We start from the raw sequence: 27,413 nt of genomic DNA, 5'->3' as shown, positions 1-27,413 counted from the left end.
TGGTGAGAGCGGATGGATGTTTTTTCTTGAATATGGGACGAAATATATATGGTATATGGTGAATATGGGATATTATTGAAAGGAGAGGATTCACGTTTTTTAATGGTCCGTGCGTCTCTATGGAGATGGAAAAAAAAGAGTGATCTTAGGCGTGCTAGAGGGATTATTTTAGGAGAGAAAAGGAAATTTTCTTGGATCCAAAACTCAAGCCCATTAGTAATTAATTGACCCACTTGATATTAGCTATTGGATTGTGCTTAAATCCCAAGAAACAATCTTGCACAATTGGATTTCCTATATACTCTTTTTTGACCTACAAGAATTTAAGTGCATCCATTAATGTAGATTATATCCAAATATAATCAAAAATTAAATATTAAATCTGAACAAAAATTAGGCAAGAAATTGCAAAACTTTCTAAAAATAATCTTTTGAAAAATATGAGACTTGTTTCCAAAGAAATAGAAAAAATTAATTCCAAGTCAAAAATAGGAAATCACAAAATATTTATATTTTTAATCCAAAATCTCAATTTTTATGTAAAATCCAAAAATCAACCAATTAATTCAATAATGCATAAAAATCCAATTAAGCTCAAAATTATCATTTAATTCTAAATTAATGTGGGATAAAATTTATAAAAATTGGGCTTTATCAATTAACCCAACCAAATGAATATATATGAAGGGAAATAACCATTGGTATACCTTTGGTACGTGGCTGATTTGATATCGTTAACATGCCATGTTGAAAATTCAATAAAGCGTCTGCATCGTCTTGGTCTTCATCTCCAACATGAACTTTATCAAACTCCATCAATTTAAGCATTCATTACTGGGGACATGAACATATACTGCAACTTCTACTCCGCTTCTATATATTCAACATGTTTGTATGATATTGTTGATGAGAAAGATACCAATTGTTCCTCACAAAAAAAAGAAGAACGCAACGTGTAAAAGATCATAAATGCACAAATTTATATGGAACAAAACAATAATACAACTAATTTAAATTCTGTCTTTTTAATGAAGCAATACACGAAAAGGTATTACAATTTATTGTGTTCAAAGACAAAAATGACATGTAATTCCACATTGTTACACTCTTTTATGATTTTTCATTTGCCGATTATATATTGACGTTTATGCATTTAATTTGGAGAATTAATACATAATAAGTTTGTGATGCTGAATAATTAATGAGCAAAACTTGGGCTTGTAATTGACACGAAATATTCTAGTGGAAATTGCATGTGATGCAATGACCATAAGCCTCCAAATTTCAAATCAGAGCTCTCCATTTTCAAATGAAGCATGTAAGGAGCACAAATCAAAATTATTGCACCAAGAAATAAAAGGCATGAAATAAACAAGCGCAAGAAAAGCAAGAAACCAAAAAAGTCAACTACGTTCTAATCATAATAGGTTTATAGGTGAATGAAACGTACTTATGAACTTCTCTTGTGAATATTACAAATGGAATAAACTAACAAATACTACACTCCATCAAGGGGTAATGGTTTCCAATAAGGAGCTCAAATAGTCATTCTTCTTTGTTCACTTCGCATTCTTGAACTATTGTTAGTGTTTAACGATGGACAAGTAATTTCTACGCACAGTAAAATTTATAATCATGTTAATGATAAGTCAACGAGTAAATTGATCAAATCCTAAGAGTTGATTTAGGTTGAAGATTCTCTTACTGGAATATGGAATATTAACATGCGTGAACCTTCATTTCTTGCTTGGTTTTGAGCTCAGGATCAGACCTCCAAATTAAATCCTCATGAATTTACCATAAAGGCTAAATTTGTTGGCACCTTCGGTTCTTTACTATCATTGGATGAGAAATGTTTACAGCAATAGAAGCTCCTTACAATAGGTTCTATTTCCCATGGAGAAACTCTTTCTGACCTTGGGATTGTCGTAGGTTCCTCCCACTTAACCTAATGAAGCAAGACATCAAGGATGTTTGAAATAATGAAGAAACTGCAAGTGACAAAAACAATTATATATATATATATATGTAATTCAGAACAACCTCAAACCTTTAACATTCTCCATTCAGAGTCCGGCCATTCTGGCGATAAATCTAGAACACCAACAATAGCACTGCATGAAGAATATAATTCAACGCTGGGAACATCAGCACCACAACAACTTCTCCTCCTCTCTCTCAATATATATATTCACCATGTTCAAATAATTTTAGTTGGCGAGAAGGATATATATATATATATATATATATGGAAAAATTACACACAGGTCCCACAAAAGACAATTTATTCGAAACGAGTCCTTAATATCCTGAAACTCTTCCTAAGTCCCCTGGGACCTACGGGTAATAAATTTTAAATATGATATTACCTACTTTCTCCCATTACTTTGAGTTTGTATTTTCCCCACCTCAAACCCTCAACCGTTCTCTTTGCCTATCGGGACCATCTTCGTCTTCGCAACTGCCACAAATCACTCTCAGTGTTGTCGGTGCCATATCTCAACCCAATCCTTATGGCCTTTTATCTTATGCGTGGATATTGTCTCTTGGGTGAAGGAAGGAACAATAACATAAAGAGAATAGTAATGTTTCAAGAAAGGCATTATCTTTTGCTTCCTTCGAAATCTCTCAGACTACTCCTTTTTCGATGATTGATGCTCTGTTTTTCGATGATTCATGCTGCTTCTGATGAAAATGACACAGTAATGCGATGGTTAAATGTGTCGTTAATGGATATATCGAAGGTTGTTAATGTAACTGTATGACTTGTTATTAACAAGTGATTGTAATAGGTTGATATGAAGGATGGCAACTTCAAACGGGAAGCATTTGTTTTGTTACCTCATATAGAGAGACAACTTATTAATGGTATAGAATGTGAAATGCAATATGTTGGAGGTGGTGTGAGAACAAGAATAATGAAGGAAGGCACATCATATGAAGAATTTAGAACAATGGTGGGAACAGAGAGTAATGGAATAATTATGAAATTCACAATAACCTTCAATAAGTGTACATTTGTGGACCTTGTAGATAAAGTGTAAATTTGGTGTAGTTACATTGTACATATATATAAAGTGGTAAATGACATCTAGTTGTAATCTGATATAATATCATATCTCCATTTTGCTGTACTTGTCAATAGGTTGTCATGGACTTGTTATCAGACGTCGTGGAGGTTGTCATTGGCAATCTGAATTAAGTTACTGATTTATAAAGTAATAATTTCTCCTACTTGCAGTATTCGTTGATTTCTTAACACATGATTTTAGTGTTTAAGTTGTAATATGATATGATTTGGTTATAATTTAATTTTTATAGATGCTGTGGTATCCCACAGAGTGAGTTGTTGGGGGTATTGCCGAGATTGTTAACCACATCTCCTCGGGTTGTCAAAAGTTGCCGTTGAGGTTGTAAATGAATCTTTGCAATAAAAATCTATTGTAATCCTATTAGATTCACTTAAAGCTATTAATGACTTCAAAATGCTTCTAATTATATTGTTAAGATCGTTATATGCGCTCATAATATAATTTTTTTTAGAAGCTGTGGTATCTTACAGAGTGGGTTGTCAGGGACACTGTCGAGACTGTTAACCACTTTCCTCAAGTTTTCAAAAGCCGCCTTTGAGGTTGTAAATAGATCTGGCAGAGAGGACTGTGATATATACCTATCATGTCATCATGGTTAACATTTATTTATCCAGTTTTATTAAGTCTTTATTTCTGGACATAATCCGGGTTTGGAATGAAGAATTTTGTGCTTATCAAAACACATGAATGCCATTAAAAATAACTTCATAATCAGTAAACGATGTCAATATACATTAACATGACTTAACATTCAGCTATCATTATATTGTCAAATAAAAAAACAAACTCTGAACTTTACATTCAGCTGTTATTATGCTGTCAAATAAAAAAAACTAAATATAATATATGCTGGTCGTTTATTTCTTCTTCTTGTTTTGGGATTTCCTCATAGAAAGGATAGTACTTAATCACCATGCAGGTTGTTTTGATGAGTTACAAGCCACCACAAGCATTCAACTTTCACGTCATTGGATTTCTTGAGTGGAGTACTTAGGCATTGTGTAGCCATCATCACCATACTCCATGCCGTCCCACGTTTGTAACCAACTCAAAAAATAAACCCCACAAGAGTCCCTGAAAAAAAAATACTATAGTCAATAAACATTATCTCCTAAAAACTCAAACACAATTAGTTTTTGTGCACAACAACAACTCACGTGTCAGATTGTACATGTACTTTTGCCCATGTGACTTCCTTGTCAATTTTATCCTCTTCGTCAAATAGTACTAGCTTCACTCTATGAAGAACTTGGTAGAAACAATCTCTCTGGAAAGAAAAAGGAACAAATTAATAGTAGTGAATAACAAATAATCAAGAGGCATTAACAACCTTGACAGTAGTGAATGACGAGTAATCAGCAGGCATTAACAACCTTGGTGGGGTAATGAATGACGAGTAATCAGCAGGCATCAAGCTTAACAGTAGTGAATAACAAGTAATCAGCACACATTAGCATCTTTGACAGTAGTGAATGGCAAGTAATCAGAGGCATTGACATCCTTAACAGTAGTAAATGGCAAGTAATCAGCAGGCATTGACAACCTTGATAGTAGCGAATGACAAGTAATCAACAGGCATTAACAACTTTGACAGTAGTGAATGACAAGTAATCAACAGCCATTAACAACTTTAACAGTAGTGAATGACAGTTAATCAATAAGTATTAATTGTCAATTTATCAAAACTAATTTTTTTCAGCCTTTCCCTCATATCATATTACAACTTGAACACTAAAATCATGTGTCAAAAAATCATTGAATACTACAAGTAGGAGAAATTGTCATTTTATATCGGTAACTTAATTCAGACTGCCAATGACAACCTCCACGGCATCTGATAACAACTCCATGACAACCTATTGACAAGTACAGCAAAGTAGAGATGTCATTTACTACTTTATATATGTGTACAATGTAACTACACCAAATTTACACTTTATCAACAAAGTCCACAAATGTACACTCATCAAAGGTTATTGTGAATTTCATAACCATTCTATTACTTTCTTTTCTCACAATTGTTCTAAATTCTTCATATGATGTGCTTTCTTTTATCATTTTTGTTCTTACACCACCTCCAACATATTACATTTCACCTTCTACACCATTAATAAATTTTGCCCCTATATGGAGGTAACGGAACAAATGCTTCTCTCTTGAAGTTGTCATCCTTCATATCAACCTGTCGTAATCACTTTTTAATAACAAGTCATACAGTTACATTAACAACCTTCGATGTACCTATTAATAACACATTTAACCATTACATTACAGTGTCATTTTCATCAGAAGCACAGCATGAATCACCAAAAAATAGAGCATCAATCACTGAAAAAGGAGTAGTCTGAGAGATTTCGAAGGATGCAAAAGATAATGCCTTTCTTGAAACGCTGCTATTATCTTTATGCTATTGTTCCTTGCTTCACGCCAAGAGACCATATGCACGCATAAGATAAAAGGCCATGAGGATTGGGTTGAGATATGGCACTGATGACACTAAGAGTGATTTGTGGCAGTTGCAAAGACGAAGATGGTCCCGATAGGCAAAGAGAACGGCCGAAGGTTTGAGGCGGGGAAAATACAGACTCAAAGTAATAGGGGTAAGAAGGCAATATCACATTTAAAATTTATTACCAGCAGGTCCTTGGGGACTTAGGAAGAGTTTCAGGATTTCAAGAGACTTTTTCTGAATAAATTGTCTTCTGTGGGACCTGTGTCTAATTTTTCCATATATATACTTTCTCCGGCATTTAATATAAGAGCTAGTTGATTATTTTGAATAGATTAAGAAAATTAGTTAAGTTAGTTACTTGTAATAAATAGGTGTTGTCTTTTCTAAAATATTCTTGCTAATTAAGTATATTGGCTAGAACTACTATTATTACAAGGACTATATTGAAAAAAAAGGATAAATATGAGAGAAAAAGTAGATTGGAGTCTTATATTTAGAATCAAAATAAAAGTCAAACGAGCTCTTATATTAAGGACCGAAGGTAGTACTTTGTATTTTACAAGGAAAAAAAATAATAAAACCACAATGAATAAAAGCTCATAAATACACGAAATTTCTTATTTAAATTCTATCTTTCCATAGATGAAGCATGACATGATAAGATACAAGTTAATTCATTCTTAAAGATTATGTTTCATGACAAGTGACATGTAGTTCCACATTGTTGCTGATTTACGGTTATCTTTATCAGTTATATTAACATGCATGATTTAGAACAATAATAAATAATAAGATGCATGATGTTCAATAATAAGCAAAAATTGGGCTTGTAATTCACATAAAATAATTCCAGCGGGAATTACCTGCGATGATGCTGTGGCTAGAACACTAATATCCATGCTATGATTGGATCTAACTACAGAAGATTACATATTGCTTTCTTGTCAAATTATGATTACGGAGAAATGTAAATTCAAAAACTACAATTGTTCTGTTCAATTAGATTCAAGACATTCAAGCAAAATCGATTAGTTCTGGCATTTGTTTGTTAAAATAAGTCACTGTTGAATAGACAACATTCTTTGATCTGATTTCAAACCTTCAAACAAATCTAAAGATGAAGACCGAACTTTTTGAACAGATGAAGAAATAGTCATAGTGGTGCATGTGAACATAGTTTTGAAAGACGCCATATTTAGATGTAAACAATATGTTTGTTAGTATTTTTATTAGTGGACTTGATAACAGATGCTTAAAAGCCATGCTTGAGTTTCGTGCAAAAGGATCTTACCGGATAAAAGCATCCAAACACATGGAATCAAAGCATGGACTTCATTAGCTTACAAATTCATGGGAAGATTTGCTTGAATCTCTTTTGCTAGCCCAAGTCCATTGCCACTTTGGTCTTCAAAAATAGGAAAATTTACCATCAAATTTATAAATTGATTTTGTTAAAGACTAATAAGATGAACATGATCGATAATAAGATAATAGTGATGAATCTTAATAGGTTGTATGATTCTTTACATAAAGTCGGTCTATTTAATGAGATTTTATGATAATATTTGAAAGAAACATTATATCAAATAGGCTGATTTGCATATTAGAATTGTAAGTTGTTATTCTAGCTAACCATATGATTTGATGTGTGCGTAAGTGAATATAGAATTGAAATACTCATCAATGTACCTTTGGTATGTGGTTGATTTGATAGGCATAGATTAACAAATGCCATAATACTCAATGATATTATTTTAATCCTCTTGATCATCGTCGTTGTCATCATTGTAAGCTTCGTGAAACTTCATGATTAACAATGCAAGAGAAAACAAATACCAACACAGTCAATTGAGTTTTTTACTTAAATCAAACCAACCATTGTACAAGAGAGAACACAACAAAGACAAAGATTCACACAAAATCAAGATAAAACCCTACCTAACCTAATCAGAAATACCTGAAGTCGAACACTAAATAGTCCCCAAAACAATTTCAAAACAAATAGCAAAACAACACTTCCATAATTTTAGATCCCAACCATCGCCATCATAGTTATCAGACCACCAACTCACTAATCACTAAGCATCGCATACCAGATCTAGATGAAAATTGCAATGGTTGATAAATTTCAGACCAAACAAATCTCTATCGTAGCTCTAGGAAGCTAGATCAAAGTGATTCACCATCAAGTCTAACAAATGATCCATTCGTTATAATATCACAATACACATTCGATGACATAAAACCATACATGCCTGCTGTTGTAAATATTATGTGTGGGTATGTCAAAAGAAGAGTCCCACATTGCTTGGGATTGTGAGGGTCTAAGTAATAAATGGTCTTGGGCTACCAAATGAGCCAAGAGGAAGAGTGGACTCACGCGCACAATGGGCCACCAGAGACAAATTCGGCAACTTCCCCTCACCCTCTTGTGCACAACTCAAATGCGGTCTTGAGCACTTTGTTGGAAATATCTATCTAAATTTTAATTACAATTATGCCTCTTCAATGTTCGTAACCGAAGATTTTATTCTTCTTAAATAGTCATTAAACAAGTTAATTACTACTTGAAACTGCTCATTTAATTATGAGTTAATTATCATTAAGTGCATTTAAATGTGCCTAATGGTATTGTGATCCGTAGCCTATGAAAGGGGTATGAGACGAAAGTTCAAAGTGTGCTGCCGTGGTCTGAGTTTTCTAGCAACTCTCTTCCCTCCTCTGGTGTTTTGCCTTATTGAGTTCTTTTATCTTTCGCTGTTCTGCTCACCCTGTTCTTACAGGAAGAATTTGTTTAATCCTGAGGAGCACCGCTTCTTGCTCTGCCGATAATTGTGGAATAGCTCTTAAAGACAGTGTCTGTAGGACAGGACTGGGATTTATCATTTCTCTGCAGGCGTTACCATCAACAGGATTCATAGAACATTACAGAGGAGCCAGAAGATCTGCTGGATCTTGGAGAATTTAGGAGCTGCTGCCAACAATCTTAAGAGCTATTTGCATCAATCGTTTTCGCATTCATTGGCGGCAAAGTTACCAAAGAGGGAGGCGTCTGAGCTTTGTCCTATTTTAGTACTCCTATTTCTATTTTCTATTGAATAAGAGGAATATTGAGTTGGTCTCACATTATTTGTGCCTCCTTTCAGGACATTTTTGAGACCTCATAATAGAGAAATCGGCTAAAATAAGCTGCTACTCTTCTTCTCTAATGAAGAATTGAGATGACAAGGGATGAACCTCTGGTAATTGTAGAGGCCAGGGATGATCTGTGGTTTGAGTTCTAACTCACATTAGTACCCGGGCACGGTCATCTTGTGTGGTGATTTGTGAACGCGATGAAAGCATGTGTTGAGGCAATGGGTCTGATCATATATTGATATTTGTAAGTAAAGCTGGGTGACAAGGCATATGTTATACTCTTAGTTGGGTCATGGTAGTTATGAACACCAAGTGCCAATTTTACCTCTTTGACAGGACTCACTTAAGACCTCGTAGACACTGTAGTCTATATAGAAAGTCTTAGTATAAACGTTGTGATAATGGTGAAGGTGCTTGGAGAAAACTATATGGGATTGATTAGAACCTAAAAGGAAGTCTTGCTTCACATTGCACCGATCAGGTACTGCTCCTCTTTAAGCAAGAACAACTTTTGTGAGTGTGATGTTGTTTGTAACATCCTAAATATTATTATAAAAAAATTTAAATTATTATTAAAAAATTAATTAAATAATGTAAAATAATATTTTATTAGTATTAAATAATAATATTTTATTAATATTTTTAAAAAAAAAAACAACAACACACCCCAACTTTTCCACCAAAGTCGGTGGAAAAGCAGGGTGAATTGAAGGCGAAGAAGAATTTGACGGAGGAGGGAAAATGGGGAGGAATAATAAATGAAGGAAGAAAATTGAGGAAGGATGGTTGGCATGTTAAAGGATAAATAGAAGAGTGTGAGTGTTGTGTAGAGTAGAGAAAGAGAGGTGAGAGACGCAGGAAGAAAAACAAAGAACAAGAGAGTGAGTGAAGATTTCTGCAAGGACGTGCTAGCATTTGGGGATCATTTAGGTACATAAAAACACTTCTTTCTATTAGATTTTTCTCTATGAATATTGTCTATATATTTAAAGCTTTATATTAGTAGTATCATTATAATGTTTGGAGAAAATTTTGTGATTTGGGACTTTGGGTATAGAGTAAGTATTGGGTTTCAAAAATATTTGACCGTATAAATTTAAAGATTTAGTATTAAGAAATTTTAATCGGTTTAGATTTGTCCATTTATTACCTATGGTATTTAAAATCAAATTTATTTTGTTGAAAAATCTGTCATTTATGATATATATCATATTTATACCGATTAAAATTAAGTTAAATAATTTATTTGGGTTGTTTGATATATTATTGAAATTTTAATCGGTTTATAGTTGTTTATTGATTGTTTTGAGAATTTTAAACTAAGATTTTGGTTCGAAAATGTATCATTCAAGATATATAGAATGTTTTTACCAATTAAATTTAAGTTAAATAACTTACTTGGGTTACTTAATATATTATTGATATTTTAATTGGTTTAAAATGTAAAATAGGTTAAGACTATATTATTAGAAAAATTTTGAAACTAGAAACTTAAGTTAAAAATTGAGATTCTTACAATATTAGATAAAAACCATATTTTATAAATATTTATAATTTAAATTAGTTATTTGGGTAGAGAAAAATTGTTATTTGAAGTAAGAATTTTTGGATAGTAAATATATGTATAAATATTATTAATAATAAATTCTATGTAATTTAAGTTAATTATTTGTATGCATATTAAATTATATCTATATTATTTGTAGATTATCTTATACTTCGGAGTTTGTAATTTACGCTCTTATTTCTCAAACTGTGAGGTTAAGCTTGGAGTAGAGGTAACCGGGGTTAATTTATTTTATATACATGCTTTGGATTGTAAGGTGTTTATGTTTTTATTTTCTCAAGTTAATTTGTGAAATTATGCCTGTGAATAAAGTGTATATTTTCTTATATGACAAATTTTGGTGAAGTGGGAAGTATGTTGATTTAAGTATGCTTGAGTTGTGTTTTATTGTAAATTCTGTTTTCTTGTGGTGCTGAATTTAATATACTAATATTTTGTTATTGAAAAAAAAAATTGATGAAAATGTGTCGTACTTTGTTTGAAATTATATCATCTTACTTTGAAAAATTATGAGATTTTTATATATATATATATATATATATATCGTGACTACGCATGGGGTTCATATGTGGAGGTTGGGATTTTGTTATGTGGAGGATACTTGTTCTTGAAGCCCGCACGGCATGCCTACACTATTGATCCCAGTGTTTGGCTTCTTTTTGTTAGACCCCTGTAGTTTTTCCTTTTCCTTGGCCCGAAATTGAGAATGAACTCTTGGGTAGACACCTCTTGCACCATAATCCATTCTTGGGCGGTGTAGGTACAGGAGGGGGCCCGTTGCTTGATGTGAGTGGGGTGACCTTTGGCCGAGTACTCAGCAGAGAAAGCCCGGGTCCTTGTCAAGGAGTCATAAGGAGGAGCAAGGTGATGGGAGGGCATATTTCATTGTGTTGTTGCATATATGTACTTTTATATGAATTGTGTTGTGGATGGAGAGATATACTCCTTTTATGTGATTGTATCTATTAAAGTACCATTTATTTCTTAAACTATATTTAAGCACTACTTCACCAACTTACTATCCTACTTGTATATGTCATAAATTAATACTTGGTTACTGGGACTTTACGTCTCACCCCGCTATTCATCAATACTTTTCAGGAGAGCCATCTAGTTTGGCTCGGCGTGAAGGGAAGCAACTAGAGGCATAGGCGAGCATAGCCTAGTAGTCCTCTTTTGGTATAGGCATGTAATGTTATGTATATTGCCATCTTAGGGCCCACAACTGTGTTGACATATACTTTCTTTTGTTTAGATGACTGTATTTGATGGAATGCTGTTAAAATGGCTGAAAGCCATAAGACTCTGCTGTATGTGATACTCTTATGTGTATGCCTTATGGGCTGGGTTGAGCAACCTATATTTCTTGTGCCCTAAGTCTTTGTGGGATGAATATTATGTTGGGCTTGTGGGCGGTTACTGTGCCCTGAGGCTTTGTTCTACGTTGTTAAACCCATGGGTGTTTTATGTATCCTGAGCTACTTGGGACGTTTTCGAAATAAGTCAAACTTTTTATAACCATGGTAGTATTTTAACACTCTAACTCAATTCTTTTTCTACCATGGTTATCATTTTAAAAATAGTTTTATAATTATGTATTAAGAAGGGGTCTTTTCATTGTTTCCTGTGTTCTATGGACTAGGAAAAACCTTAATAATTTTGTACCCAGTTTAACGTCTATGTGCAAATGTGCGTCTATGTGCTAATGTGTTTCTTTCCTGATCCTAGTCAGTGATTATAGACAAGTAGCATGTTTATATTTTAATGGATTTTCCCTCTTCCAAAAGGGAAAGGAGATTTTACATGGATTGATGAAAATTCATTGCGTTGTGTGGAAACATCTATTTGAGGTTTATATACAAAATTCAATGTAGGACAAATTTGTAACATGAAACTTGAAATCTATTATCAATTGCCTGTGAATATTTGTGTGACGGTTGTATAGTAGGTGAAAATTAAGGCTTGATGCTTTGTTTACATTAACTTGCAGGAGCTGCAACGTTATGTGGTGATATATTTAGTATGAGTTATTATGAGTCAATGGTGTTGTGAATAGAATTGAATCAATTATTATCTCATTATGTAGACGTTAATGGGACATTTATTGTGTTTTTAGAGAAATTTCGTAATTGACGCAGTCGGAGCACTGTTAAGGTTTAATAAGTTTTGTTGGTATCCTCCGGCATCAACGGTTTTGGAGTTTACTATAATGTCGTAATAATGGCTACAGTTTGCAGTTTATGCTGCTTTCAATCTCACATCCTAAGATAGTCAATTTTTGTTTGATTATATGGCCAAGCTAATTGTCTACGAGCTAATACTTGGTGGTTTCTTGACGGCATTAAGAAACGGAAGTATATATGTTTTATAACCAAAATTAGCGAGATTGTGACATGATATATATATCTCGTGGGTTTTATGAACCTTAGCTTAATGATTTAATTTTGAGGCTAAAGCTTAAAATATATAGTTTGCTGTGGGCTATTTTAATAGCTTTTAGTGCATAGTTTATGCTGGCAATTTAATTTATATCCGTTGGAGGTCTTATTACTTTTAGTCAATGAGTATTCTGTTGGTGAATTTAACCTCTTCCATCCGTTGGAGACTTGGAGTCTTAAAGGTTTTATTGCATTTAATTGATGAGTATATAAATGGTTTCAATAGGTGTCATTACTTTACTTGTGTCAGTAAAATAATTTACTTCCTATCCGTTGGAGGACTTATCGTTTAATAAGTATATTAATTTGGTTTAATGATTATTGGTAACCTTCTAGTTTTATTCCAGCAAATATGTTGTTGGTTTCATACGTTAGTTCTCTTTGCATTGATTCCACGTGCATCATTTCATGTGTTCTAAAACTTGTTAACGTTGGTGGGTTTTATTCCTCCACATTGAAAGCTTCGTTGGTTTGTTCAACATATATGATTAATCTGGTTTCAATAATTGATAACCTCCAATTATTATTTTATCGGGGTGATTTAAATGATCACTTTTAGTTTGCCAACAGTAATTTCTTCAGAGTCCTATAACTGATCATTTACAGTAACTATATACCTATAATGAGTTATGCTGCTTTTATGTCGGGAAGGAAAAAAAAAACACTTGTATTGGCGTTGGCATTTGGAATTTTCAAATAATTTAGTATTTAGATATATGGTTTGCTATATGTGTGCAGTAACAAAATATTGGGGGAAAAGTTCTAATTTAAGTAGAATTATTATTGATGAGGTATGAAGATAATTTTCCTATAAAAATGAAATATTTCAAAGTGTGGGGTGCCTTAATTGTGGGGTACCTTACAGAAATAATATTGGTAAAAAAAATATTTTAATTTATTTCAAATTGTGTTAGTCTCATCTTGGAAATTTCAATATGAGTGTTGAGATTGAGGGAAAAAAAATAAGTAGAGGCTTTGTTATTTGCTAATGAGAGCAAATTTTGTGAATTATCAATTTTTTTGTGTTGCTTAAAACAAGCAATTATCTAGGTATGAAAATCTAGTCATTTATCTAGCACAGAGACAAATTCGCTTTAATTTTTATAATATCATTATTTGTGGTTTTAAGTGTTGAAATCATAAAGGAATGAGATTCTAAGAGAAGTGTTTTAAAAGCTTGGTTTTGAGAACCAGTATATGAATATTCCTTATGATGCTAATACTTTATTTGAGGTAGCTGTGCAGCTCAATTTGTGTATACACAAATTTTTGAGAATTTGTTGCCTTAGATTAATTATTGTGATGTAACTTTTGTTGTAAGGATGAATACATATTTAAATATGGAGTCCTATGAGGGAAATGAAATATTTGAAGGGTACCATAAATGTTGGTATCATGCATTGTGGATTCCCGTTATATTGAGATACACGGATGTTAACTGAATTTCAAGTTGTATGAGAAAATCCACTAGTGATTATTCACCTATAGCGGTGATTGAAGGCTAAGTTGTTGAAAACTCCTTAGCAAATATATTGTTGCAGAAGCAGAACCAACACTTAGTGTTGACGAATTGTGATTGCTAAAAGGCAATAACCATTGTAAAGAGAACAATGATGTAAATACACATAGTTTGAGATACTATATGAATAAGCTAGCTTAAAAATTATAGAGTTGTCTCAATCAATTTTATAAGGCCAAAAGTGGATTTAGTGGATCCAATAACAAAATCCCGGGAACAAACAAATCAGTCGAGGGGAATGGGACTAAAGCCACTTGAAATTGACAGCGATGGCAATTCAACCTTTGTGATTGGTGATCCCATGAAGAAGGTTCAATGGGTAAAAACAAGTTGCTTGTCAATTCCGCTAGCACTAAAATAAAATACTGGTCCTTTCCTATGGCATGAGAAAGTGCTAGAATGCATTTTGGTGAGGCTAAGCAAAAGCTCTTCATGATTTCATCATCCTACGGGATGATGTGCTCATTGCAGGTACATTTAATAAAATCACCTCTACGAATGTAGAATGGGGCCGCTCCTATGAGGTCATGACAAAATCTCTAAAGTATTTGTTATGCACCAGGCACGCGCATGGCCATCTTAACGTGCAAAAACGCCGTTAACAGTGAAAATGTAGGAGTATAATCTGACTAATAATGCCTCTAGTATACACCTAAGAGGTGTTGGTTTTAAGTTCATAGGACCACCAACATCTCTGTGTACTAAGTGTTATTGGTCTAGGTTTGGTTTTAAGTCTAAAGGACCACCAGATACAATGGTTATACTCATGTGTGTAACTCAACTAAAGGTACTTCCTTTGACACATGTAGGGGATTGTTGTAAATATTATGTGTGGGTGTGTCAAAGGAAGAGTCCCACATTGCTTGGGATTGTGAGGGTCTAAGTAATAAATGGTCTTGGGCTACCAAATGGGCCAAGAGGAGGAGTGGACTCACGTGCACAATGGGCCACCGGAGACAAATCCGGCAATTTCCCCTCACCCTCTTGTGCACGACTCAAATGCGGTACTGGGCACTTTGTTAGAAATATCTATCTAAATTTTAATTACAATTATGCCTCTTCAATGTTCGTAACCGAAGATTTTATTCTTCTTAAATAGTCATTAAACAAGTTAATTACTACTTGAAACTGCTCATTTAATTATGAGTTAATTATCATTAAGCGCGTTTAAATGTGCCTTTGTGATCCGTACCCTATAAAAGGGGTATGAGATGGAAGTTCACAGTGGGCTGCCGTGGTCTGAGTTTTCAGGCAACTCTCTTTCCTCCTCTGGTGTTTTGCTTTACTGAGTTCTTTTATCTTTCGCTGTTCTGCTCACCCTGTTCTTACAGGAAGAATCCGTTTAATCTTGGGGAGTGCCACTTCTTGCTCTGCCAGTAGTTGTGGAATATCTCTTAAGGACAATGTCTGCAGGATACGACTCGGATTTATCATTTCTGTGCAGGTGTTACCATCAACAGGATTCCTAGAACATTACAAAGGAGCTGGAAGATCTGCTGGATCTTGGAGAATTTAGGAGCTTCCGCCAACACCTACCTCAAAATCTCATGTGGCAAACATCGAGGGGAGATCAGAGTCGCCAAGAACCCTAGCCTCAAGCACAAGCCAAGCAACAATTTTTCTTCCAAAAGGAGAGAAAAGAAAGGCAATTTAAATGCTTTCATTCGCAAACAGTCACTTTAATATCCTCTCCTATGTACGTGTGCGTGCACGTGAGAGAGAGAGTGTTTAGGTTTAGGGAAAATGGCAAATAAAGATTCTCCGATACGTGAAATTGCCATTTGGGACTGTCAATTTGGAAAATGACAAATAAAGATCTAGTCTCATATTACAAATATGAAATCTTGGTGAAATATCTGAAATACTTCTTGGCCAAGTGACAAGCTGACTCTAGGAAATGACAAGTTCATTTTAGCAAATAACAACTTCAATAGACCAAATCACAACTTGACCGAGAGTATGCCAAATGACAAGTTGACTATGGGAAATGACAAGTTCACTTTAGCGAATGACAACTTCAGTAAATCAAATCACAACTTGGCTGAGGGGCATTTCAGACATTTTATCAAGATTTCATATATGCAATATGGAATTGGGTCTTTATTTGCTATTTTTCAAATTGAAGGTCCCAAATCACAATTTCATATATTGGGGGTCTTTATTTGCTATTTTTCCTTAGGTTTATGTCCTATGAGGATGATCTTTAATTAAATAAGAGGAGCTAATTCAAGTTTTCAAATGTACTATGTATCTCGTCAATACATTGTATCTAATTTTCCCCTCTTTCCTCGTGTTGAGCATCAGTGAATGTTAATGTATAGGGAACTATGAGTAGTTATAGAATAGCTTATAATGAAGAATTTTTTAAAATAAAAGGTTTTTTTTCAAAAGCTCAAATAAATACATTTAAATGACTTATGAATAAATGATAAATAAATTTAATTTTCTCATATTTAGATTGTGATATTTACATGTTCTTCCATATTCTAATTTGTGTTTGTGTGTAAGCAATAAAGTTCCTTTTTATTTATTTCCTATTATATTTTTCTCACTCTATTCTTCATCAACAACATTCAATGTAGATACTTAATTAAAAAAATTTTGTATGGATTGAAACATTGAATCTAACTAAAAACTAGTATTCATATGGAACCTATCCACTTGCTCGGAGTTGGCCAAAAAAAAAATAAAATAGACATGAATTGATGCCCAAAAAAAAATCCTTGCAGTTTTTTTTTAATTTTAAAATCATTAGAAAAAAATCTCCAAGAGAACGAGAACATTTTAATGGGAAGTAGACATCAGCAACTTTAGAAGTCGATAAAATAAAGGGACAATGGTAAATAAAAGCCCCCAATATGTGAAATTATGATATGAGACCTTTAATTTGAAAAATGGCAAATAAAAACCTAATCTCATATTGCAAATATGAAGTCTTGGTGAAATATCTGAAATGCTGCTTAGTCAAGTGACAAGTTGATTATGGAAAATAACAAGTTCACTTTAACGAATAATAACTTCAGTAGACCAAATCACAACTTGGCTGAGGATGTGTCAAATGACAAGTTAACTATGAAAAATGACAAGTTAACTTTAGCGAATAATAACTTCAATAGATCAAATCACAATTTGGTTGAGAGGTATTTCAGACATTTCACCAAAATTTCATATTTGCAAATGAGATTAGGTCTTTATTTGTCATTTTTTAAATTGAGAGTCCCATATTATAATTTCATATATTGAGAATCTTTATTTGCCATTTTTCCTAAAATAAAATAGAAAAAATTAATCATTTGACCTCCAAACTATCAACTCAATTATAATTTAAATCCTGGAATTTGACTCGTTGTGACCCAGTTTTTAACGTTTCCTCCGTTTAAGAAGTTTTCCTCTACCATGCAAATCAAAGTGGACTCTTTTGGTGTGGAAATCTGTTGCGTGCCGCTTCGAAGCTGTTATGCTCGTCGAAGAGTCAAAGGCAAGGAGAAAGATAAATAACAAGTAGAATGGACGTGCATTGACGAAAATGGTTCCTGTTTCTCACCTTTCTCTAAGAAAGAAAGAGAAATGCGATCATGAGAGAAGGAGGAACCAGTAAGAAAGAGAACGGACGTGTGTTTCAAAAAGCAAATTTTGAATCTGCCATGATCATTGTTCAAGGAGGGGAGAAGAGGAAAAAGCTGACCTTGTGATATGTGTCATGGAAGAAAAAGTCCAATACCCACATGGGAGAGAGAAGAAAAAGGTCAAATAACAATGAAAAGAATATTTCATCGGGTCATGTGAGGGAAAAGAGGGAGAAAAAAGAGAAAAGAGATTTTGTAATATGAGTAGCCTTTCAAAAAACAAACGTTGTTTTTATAATCAAAATATGAATATCTTTACTCATTTTAATTAAATCATATTATTTTAATTGTTTCTGGTTTGTCCTTGTCCGATGCCGATCTCACCCTTAAATCATTATTTCGACCTGTTTCATGTCCAGTTCTTTTTCTTTTTCTTTTCATTTTTGGTTTCTTATGTTTTGTTTACCTTAGAGATTCTTACAAGTGATAAAAAATATTTTCACTGCGTGTAACTCAGACTTGAGTTGTATGTTTTTTCTCATCAATTCGGCACTTACAACGATGGACTAATTTGGTTCACAAAATGCAGACCCTCGATAGCAAACCACGCTACCATCGTGTAATTATCAAACGGCTTTTTAAATATTTTTATATTATCTACTAAAGCTTATAATAAAATATTGAACTTAATTAAATATTGAATTTCATTATGATAATAAATAGTTTATTTGAAATTAAATAGAAACGAAATTAAAAATTATAAATTTATTTAAAATTTAAAAAATTGTAAAAACTTGATTAGAAATTAGGTGAGACTATAAGAACTTTAAAAAAATCACAAGATCTAATTAAAAATCAGGCAAAATTGTGATGACTAGTTAAAAAGAGAAACCTACAAAGACATGATTAAAAATAAGGACAAATTAAAGGGAATTATATATTAATTTTTCCTACTACGTTGGTTATGTACGAACTCTGCACCATTTTTTATTTCACTTTGGCTCTACTTTTTTGACATTTTAAAATTATTTCAAAAAATTAATATATATATATATTCGTATAATTTTACTTGATTTTAATTAGGTCCTATAGTTTTTCAAAATATTAGTATAAATAAATAAAAATAGAAACGAAATTTGAAAATGAAAATGAATTGGAAAACCTAGGTATAAATCCCCATTTAAATATTTAAAAGGGAAATGGTCACTAAGACACGGTGAAGCCTTGAGCTCTTTTAGGGAAAATACGTAACCATATTGAATGACCATTTTCCTTTCTGTGTAACCCATCTTTCGTTTGTGCAACCCTTCATCTTCTCTTGTGTGCAATCTATCTTTTTTACGTGCAAATTAATATCTTTGTGTACAATCCATCTTCCCATGTGCAACTTATTTCTGTATACACAAATCACTTTTTGTGTAGCTTATTTTTTCTCATGTTCAATCTATTTTTTGTGTGTAAATCAGTCCCTTTCCTATAACTCATCTTCCTTTTGTACAAACCATCCATTGTTTTACATAACCCATCTTTCCTATCTGCAATTCATTTTTTCAATGTGCGAACACAAGTTGCACAAAACATAATTTGCACATAGAGAAATAAGTTGCACAAGAGGAAATGTAAGTTACATAAAACATAATTTGCATATAGGGAAGTTGCACAGAAGGAAGTGGATTGCACACAAAAAAAGATGGATCACACGTAGGAAAGATGGATTGAATACAAGGTAAGATGGGTTACACACAAAGAAAAAATGAGTTATACAAAAAAGATAGTTTGCACATATGAAAGATAAATTGTATGTGGAAAAAACAGATTGCATATAAAACAAGATGAGTTATACAAAACATAATTTGCATAGAGGAAAGTAAGTTGCACACGTAGGGAAGATGGGTTGCTAACGGACCGATATGCACATAAGAAAAATGAACCACGCATGAGAAAGATGGATTGTACACAAGAAAATATGGGCTGCACAAAAGAGCAAAATGGCCACTCCATGTTATTTATTTCCTCTGACTATCCCCATGGCTTCACCTTTTCCTAAGGACAATTCACCAATTAAATTTTTAAATGGGCATGAATTCCCAATTTTCCTAAAAATCATGCCAAAAGAAACTAATAATGAATTAATTTTTTCCTAATAAATATATTATAATATTTATATTATTAATATATGGGACATTTCTGACTTGCAATTACCTGAGTTTTCTTCAAAGTATATTAGTCAAACATTCTTGTGCGTATTAAAACTATTCTTTGAGGCATTTATTTTGTGAACGGACCTTTTGCTTCCTTGCTGTTTTGTTTGCTTTTGTCTGTGTGTGTGTGAGAGAGAGAGAGAGAGAGAGCTGATCACAAATGTCAAACTCACTATAATGCATAAGTTGAACAATATAGGATAGTCAGCCTTGGCCAAGATCTAAACAAACAGCTACTTCATGCAAAAGACTAGGGAGAGCCTTTTTCTTTTCTTTTGTTTTTTTTTAAGTAGGCAAGCAGAGCTTACGGGCAGGGATTGAACCTTGATAAGGGCCACCAACAGGCGGCTACCATGCCACTACACCACACATGCACTGGCACTAGGGAGAGTCTTTGATAATACGCTGGATGTTGTACAATCAGACCAAATCTAAAAGATGCTGTCAAAATTGAAAAAGTCAACAGTACTAAAATCAAAATGATGTGAGCCTATGACATTCTAAAATCTCACATGACACTCTTAATTTTGAGATATTCAACGTTTCCAATTTTGAATATTAAACATAAATATTTTAGATGCATGTTTTATAGCCAAAAAAAGAAGTCACTTTCTATATGAACAAACACAGATGAAGCAGAGGAGTATAGAGGAAGATGACGGTGAGCATTATGGGAAATTCAATTCTATTAAAGCTGCCGTTGTTGGTACCATGGTGGCTCCGGTGGTGTTGGTTATTTGCATTTGCAGCACCTGCAGCACCAGCAACATAAGCTGGAATAACCGCACCTCCTTGTGTGGGTGTTCTTGACTCTCCACCATTCCCACCGTTGTGGGGCGATGTGTGACCTGGTGAAACATGACCTGAGGCGTGACCACCAGAGGCGTGACCGCCGGCGCCTCCGCCACCTTTAGCCTTATATGCATGTAAACCTTTGCCTTCTTTAAACTTACTTTCCTGCATTAGTTCTATCCAAAAACCAGTGAGAAAAATGATTAAAAGAATGAATGGAAAGAATCTTGTGAATTAGCTAGATTGAGAAGTTAATTGGACAATATGTTTAAAGGAATGGAAATTGTGGTAAATGAAGAAATGGAGTGAAAATGAATGTAAACAACTAATGTTTAGTACATAAAGAGAAGCAAGAAGGGAAGAGAAATGTTTCTCCAAATTATACTAATATGACATGAGAAAGATGAAAATTATTAAACGCAAAAAGTCAAAAAGGTAGTTTTAGAATTTCAGAGTTTTTTTTTTTTTTGTTCTGATTAATTCATTTCATTTATTCATTCTTTTTATCTTTTTCTTTCTCTTTCCATTTTTTGACCTGACTAACTTGCTTTCCTTTCCGTCAATAGGCCGACCACACGACAATTGACTTTTTTAAGATAAAATAAAATAACAATATCAATGTTTTTTTTGCCCATAAAATTTAATTTTATCTTAGGTCAAATGTGCAGTGAAGTTATAAAAATCTCCAAGGGCAACTGGACATTAAATTGCTATAGTAAGAAATTTTCCCCTATAAATTTAAAGGACTCTCCTTTCTAACAGAATAATCTTTTGGGATTAAGCTCTCCCTTTACACTTGTATTCATAACAAATATGCTTTTATTGAGAGGCTAGTGTTAACCAAAAAAATACCCACAAAGGATTATAAGGAGGTCGAGTGAAGTGTCATGTGCAGCTGCTAAAAATGTCAACTCTTGAATAAGGCACAATGTTATGAATCTCATATTAAAAAACCTCACAAATGTCATATGGTTTGTAAGTTGAAAGAACTTTTCCCCCTAAACTAATTTTTCTAATATTAGACTCTTTCTTTTTACTAGTACTAACAAGACTGAAATCCCTCTTTTCCCTTCCAAATCTCTTGAACCAGATCCAACCAAATGGATCAAAATATGTGTCTAACATTTTCACTTTAGATAAAGTAATGGGAAGCAATAGAAAATAAAATATTTTAATATCTGAAACTTCTGGGAAGAGAATAAGACGTGGGAAAAGGTTAAGAGCCAGGGAACAAATTCAAAGTTTTCCACCTCCCTCCCGTCATAAATCAAACATATATTCTCTCTTGACAACATCCCAGATATTCTCTGACCACTAATTGATAAAAAGCCACACGCTATGTGAAAAAATAATACTAACTCAGATCTTAAATATAAGACTTTATTTAATTTTTATTTTAATTCTAAATATAAGATCTTAGTTTACTTTATTTCTTATATTTATTCATTCTTTTTTTAAGATAATCCTCCTAATAACTGTGGTTCTAACCAATAAACTTGATTAGTAAGCATATTTTAAAAAAGACAACACTTATTTATTATAAATAATTAACTTAATTTATTTTCTTAATCTACTCAAATTAATTAACTGGTTTTTAGAGCAAAGGTAGTAAATAAGTAATATCCTGTGTCTGGAAAATTATCCAACTTTGAAGGCAAACTTGTACTTTTCCATCGAGTTTCTTTGCTTCTTGAAACTAAACAGAACCAAATGTAAGAAAAAATTGACACTTTGAATGATTAAGTTCTGAAAAGTTAATTCAAATTAAAAATTATTAGAAACAAATAATAACAATTAAAATGCCTAATTTATAGCTGCAGGGACCCATCTTCACAACTTATTTTTCATCAATTTTTTCCATCAATTAACCAATATAAAATTGATTTCTTAAACTGAAAATGTCATTCTCCCAGTGTTTTGGCTCACTTTTCCTTTCCAAACGCTAAATGAAACATTACCATCAATTCTTCGGAAGGTACAAGAAAAATGTCCAGAATTTCCTCTAATTTTTCCTATCACCCTTAGTTTATCAGACACACACAGAGGGGCAAGTAAATACGTGTGTGTGTGTGTGTGTACACACACGTGCTCTGTTTTAGTTTACTGAGTTGATGTGGCATGAAGTCGATGAGAATATGGAGCAAGATGAGTTAGAAACGTACCTGAAGAGAGGGCCTTGTGAAGTGAGGAAGATGATAGGAAACTGAGAGAGATGAAGATGACAAGAGAATATTCTGCGATACCCATTTGTCTGTTTGGGCTCATAATTCTGAAACGCTTCTTCTTCTTAGATACTGGAGATGCTGGAAACCCTAAGATTAGAATATTTCACTTTCTCGAGCACTGATGAGACGTGTATGTTTGGGGATTCTGTGGGCTAATATCTGAATTCTGAAGGAAGGTTCTGGTTTTGATGATTCAGCGATAGCTTCTGAGAATGAAGTTGCAGGGCTTGGCTTATCTTACACGGCGCCAGGAGGGTAGAGAGTGCGAAGCTACATATTAAAGGGAAAATTAATCTTTCGGATCTCATAGTTTGAACCGCTTGCAACTTGAGGTGTGTTTGGATGAAACCAAACTGTGGTTTGGAAAAGTAATTCTGAAAAATAGATTTTTGGGAAAATAGATTCTGTGAAGAATAGATTTTATAAAAAAGTGATTTTAAGAAGTGAAAGTGTTTGGATAGTTGTTATCAGAAGCACTTTTTATATATACAAATTACTAAAAAAAAGACATAAGTTAATATGATAATTACAGAAAAAATAGATTTTATGATATATTTTAATTTGAAGGAATAAAATTGTTAACAATATATTTTTTACCAACATAATTAATAATACATAAGATAATATAATTAATAAATAATTAATATGTATATATATTTATAAAATATAATATTAAATATGTTTATAAAAAAATAAGAAGATACATATCCTAGAGGCTCTCACACTCTCCTTTTTTTCTTCAAAAACAAAAAAGTTTTGCTTTTTCTAAAACTATAGTTTTGAAGTCAAAATCATGGTTTTGGTTTTTGGGTGGGTGTTTGGGTGACATAATCTCCAAACTATGGTTTAGGGGGTCACCCAAACACACCCTTAGTCCCTATATTTTAGTTTATTGTAATTCAGTTCGTATAATTTTTATTTGATTGTAATTAATTCCTAAACTTGCCGAAATTCAGTTGCTTATTTTGATGACTCTTTCATACTCCCTCCCTCGTGTCCTTATTATAAAAACCCATTAATTAATTTACACATTTTAATAAAAACAGTTAACAATATTAAATATCATAAAATTTAAATGATTTTTAATATTACTTCAAGTTTTTTTTATTTAAAACATTGGTCCTTATAATCTAATAAAAATTTAGATCATTTTGCCCTTAGAGGGACCAAAACTTATTATTTGAAATTTAAGAAACCAAAATTAAAATAAATACAAATTTAAAAAGCCAAAGATTATATTAACCCATTTCAATATCATTTCAATTTCTATTCTGTCATTGCTCTTATTAAATATGGGCACACTGCATATATGAAAAAAAATTATATATTGAAACTATAAAGACCAGACAAAGTATAATCCTATTTTATCATACAAATCTCTATCCTACCTCCCAATCTAATCATTTAAAAATTTAGCCCTTACATATTTTTTTAAAAAGTAAAATTATATATTTTATAAAGTTTATGGATTAAAATTTTATATAATCAAAATTATAAGAACTGAGCTTCAGTCATTTGAAGTTTAGGAAACAAGTCACAACAGAACCAAAACTGCAGGTACAGGAGTCATATCAGTTACAAATAAGAATCAAAATATTAATTTTCCCGAAAATTAAAATAAAGGTTGTGGGGGGCCCATTTAAACCTACTCGATCGAATCAAATCGGGCGCCATTGGTTTTTGTTTGAAATGTATCTCTGTCAATAGTGGGAAGCTTTAACTGGAACCCCTCACATGACATTGCTGTGGTTTGCGGGCTCTCCAAACCTTTAATAATTTTGAAAAAAGAAAGATTCTTTTATCTTCTTTGGGACAAAGACGAAAATTCAGTGGGACTGCCCAGAGATTAGCACCCGGCACGGGCCGAAGAGAAGTGGGCGCACGTATCCACTAGATGGACCCCGCATGATACTGTTTCTTTTTTAAAAAAAATTTAATGCACTAAACTTTTGAATATATAAATCTTGATCTCAATATGGTACCTTTTTTTCGTAGGATTAATAGAGGATAATTATGAAGGAGAATATAAAGGGAACATTACAATCAAATCTCATAGAAAAAAATAATTATCAAAAAATCTTAATAACAATCTCAACAGCTTATAATAACAAGTCTTTTAGTGAGAATGACAATCTCTGGAACTTGTTTTTCAATTGTTTTCTTTGTTTGGGATCTCGTTATAATTCTTCTGAATATAAAGGGCAATTTCCCTTTCCCCTCCTAAAGATTAATTCTAATTTGAGAAAACTAATTTAGAGTTACTTATAGTTTTCACTTTGTAAATCAGGTCCCTTGGCATTTTTTTTTATCGTGTTATTTAATTTTTTGCAAAACTGTTAAATAAGGACTAACGGTGTTAGAAATTTTTATTAAAAGCTGAATTATGAAAGCCACGTCTAAACTCTAAAGTTTTATTAAAGAATAGTAAGTCACGTCCGAAATTGAAACATCATCTTCCCCCATCTCCTTCCTCTATAGTGTCAAGTCTGATCAATCTCTCATTTTTTGTTCATTGTTCCTCACCATATTCTTCTTCCCAACCATTGGATACCTCCCTGTCCCTTCACAATCAACAAATTCTCGGGGAAAAAAAAAATAGAGAATCCTAGTGTGGAAGAGGAAGGGTGCAACAACACCATTCAAAAGATAACCAATAATTTGGTAATGAATTAAGATTTTATATTAAAAGTTAAGATTAAATTTAACTTCTCAGCTAGTTCTTATATCAAAGTCAGTACATGACATCACAAGTATAACCTATATTTGATAAGTTTTTCGTAATATAATTAAGATGCAATGGATTTCCATAGAGAATTCCTAGTACCAAGAATTGTAAATTTGTTTCTTGCAAACCTCGTTAATTTCTAATATTGGAGAATGACGGTTCGCGTCAGCTAATAAAATCTTTTATGAAAATGCCTGAATCCAAGTCCAACGAAGAGACTACAAACTTTTAGGCTGTTTTACAAGTCCACACGTGGATTAGATTACGTAAGTTTTTTGACCACCAACATCTATGTATAATTTTTTTTTTGTCTCTAAATCTTATTTATAAGAAAGAGAAAAGATATTTTATGATTTTATTTACAGGATACTGAGAAAAAAATTTTATATACATGTTTAATTTTACTCCTTATTTATTATTACATTGACTTTATTTACATGAAATATAACATGTAATATCCTAAATTTTACTTAAGAATTTAATTAAAAAAATTAAAAATAAAATAATATAAAATAATAATATTTTATTGTTACAATAAAATAATAATATTTTTAATTTAATAAAAAAAAGAGTCAACTTCCCATAAAAATTCGGTGGAAAGTTGGAAAAGAATTTATAAAGGAAAGCTCCTTCTAATAAATACGTGATAGTGATAGTGTTAAAATACCATCCCACAATTCAGTTATTTCCCGTCAGGCGTGGGAGAGAAAGAGGGAAAGAGAGCAAAGCGTTAATTATGGCCATTTTGAAAGAGACGACAAGTTTTAAAGATAATTTAGATACACAAAATTACTTTTTTTCATCAAACTTTTTTTATCAGTATTTTCTATATATTTTAAATTTTCTAATGGTAATAACGATTGGAGAAAATTTTAAAACTTATATATGATATAAGTATTGAGTCTCCATCATAGACGTAAGAAATTTTTGGCTCACCCTTTTTCCAAACGTTGAATGAAACATTACCATCAATTCTTCGGAAGGTACAAGAAAAATGTCCAGAATTTCCTCTAATTTTTCCTACCACCCTTAGTTTATCAGACGCACAGATGGGCAAGTAAATACACACACACACACACACATGCTCTGTTTTAGTTTATTGAGTTGATGTGGAATGAAGTCGATAAGAATATGAAGCAAGATGAGTTAGAAACGTACCTGAAGAGAGGGCCTTGTGAAGTGAGGAAGATGATAGGAAACTGAGAGAGATGAAGATGACAAGAGAATATTCTGCGATACACATTTGTCTATCTGGGCTCATAATTCTGAAGCACTTCTTCTTCTTCTTCTTAAATACTGGAGATGATGGAAACCCTAAGATTAGAAGATTTCACTTTCTCCAGCACCGATGAGATATGTATGTTTGGGGATTCTGTGGGCTAATGCCTGAATTCTGGAGGCAGGTTCTGGTTTTGATGATTCAACGATATCTTCTGGGAATAAACTTGCAGAGCTCGGCTTATCTTACGGAGCGCAAAGAGAGAGAGAGCGCGAAGCTATTCATTAAAAGGAGAAAATAAAAGGCAAATTGATCTTTTGGATGTGTAGTTTGAACCCACTTGCAAGTTAGTCCCGATATTTTAATTATAACTAAATAATTTCTAAACTTAAACTTATCAAAATTCAGTTGCTTTGGTCTTTATTACAAAATACTCATTAATTAATTCATACATATTAATAAAAATAATTTAAAATATT

At 32.6% G+C, this 27,413-nt stretch overlaps 1 protein-coding gene across 3 annotated transcripts; it reads right to left on the bottom strand.

The window, feature by feature from the left end:
- Positions 1-20,124: 20,124 nt before the first annotated feature.
- On the bottom strand, positions 20,125-27,225 carry LOC114754750 (uncharacterized). Of its 3 annotated transcripts, XM_028943569.1 has the most exons (3): positions 22,928-23,256; positions 20,579-20,941; positions 20,125-20,544 (listed from the first exon to the last, which is right to left on the bottom strand). In XM_028943569.1, exons 1-2 carry the CDS (start codon positions 23,028-23,030, stop codon positions 20,586-20,588), a joined length of 459 nt encoding a protein of 152 aa, XP_028799402.1. In that variant the 5' UTR covers positions 23,031-23,256; the 3' UTR covers positions 20,125-20,544; positions 20,579-20,585. The 3 variants fall into 3 exon arrangements, with proteins under 3 accessions (XP_028799402.1, XP_028799403.1, XP_028799401.1); XM_028943570.1 differs by lacking the exon at positions 22,928-23,256 and adding an exon at positions 26,874-27,225 and having other exon boundaries at positions 20,125-20,941; XM_028943568.1 differs by having other exon boundaries at positions 20,125-20,941.
- Between the last annotated feature and the right edge of the window lie 188 nt (positions 27,226-27,413).

The sequence above is a fragment of the Neltuma alba genome, unplaced genomic scaffold (genome assembly GCF_004799145.2).
Source record: "Neltuma alba isolate B1F8T4 unplaced genomic scaffold, ASM479914v2 tig00010187_pilon, whole genome shotgun sequence".
Lineage (NCBI taxonomy): Eukaryota > Viridiplantae > Streptophyta > Magnoliopsida > Fabales > Fabaceae > Neltuma > Neltuma alba.
The sequence above is the reverse complement of the archived record's forward strand: the minus strand, read 5'-3'. Positions and strand labels throughout refer to the sequence as shown.

Bases quoted from the DNA above. Each gene is read 5' to 3' on its own strand.
- LOC114754750 (XM_028943570.1), bottom strand. From the start codon at position 26,976: ATGAGCCCAGATAGACAAATGTGTATCGCAGAATATTCTCTTGTCATC. The intron at 20,942-26,873 runs GTACGTTTCTAA...GTTTTTGGATAG, and splicing joins TCACAAGGCCCTCTCTTCAG to AACTAATGCAGGAAAGTAAG.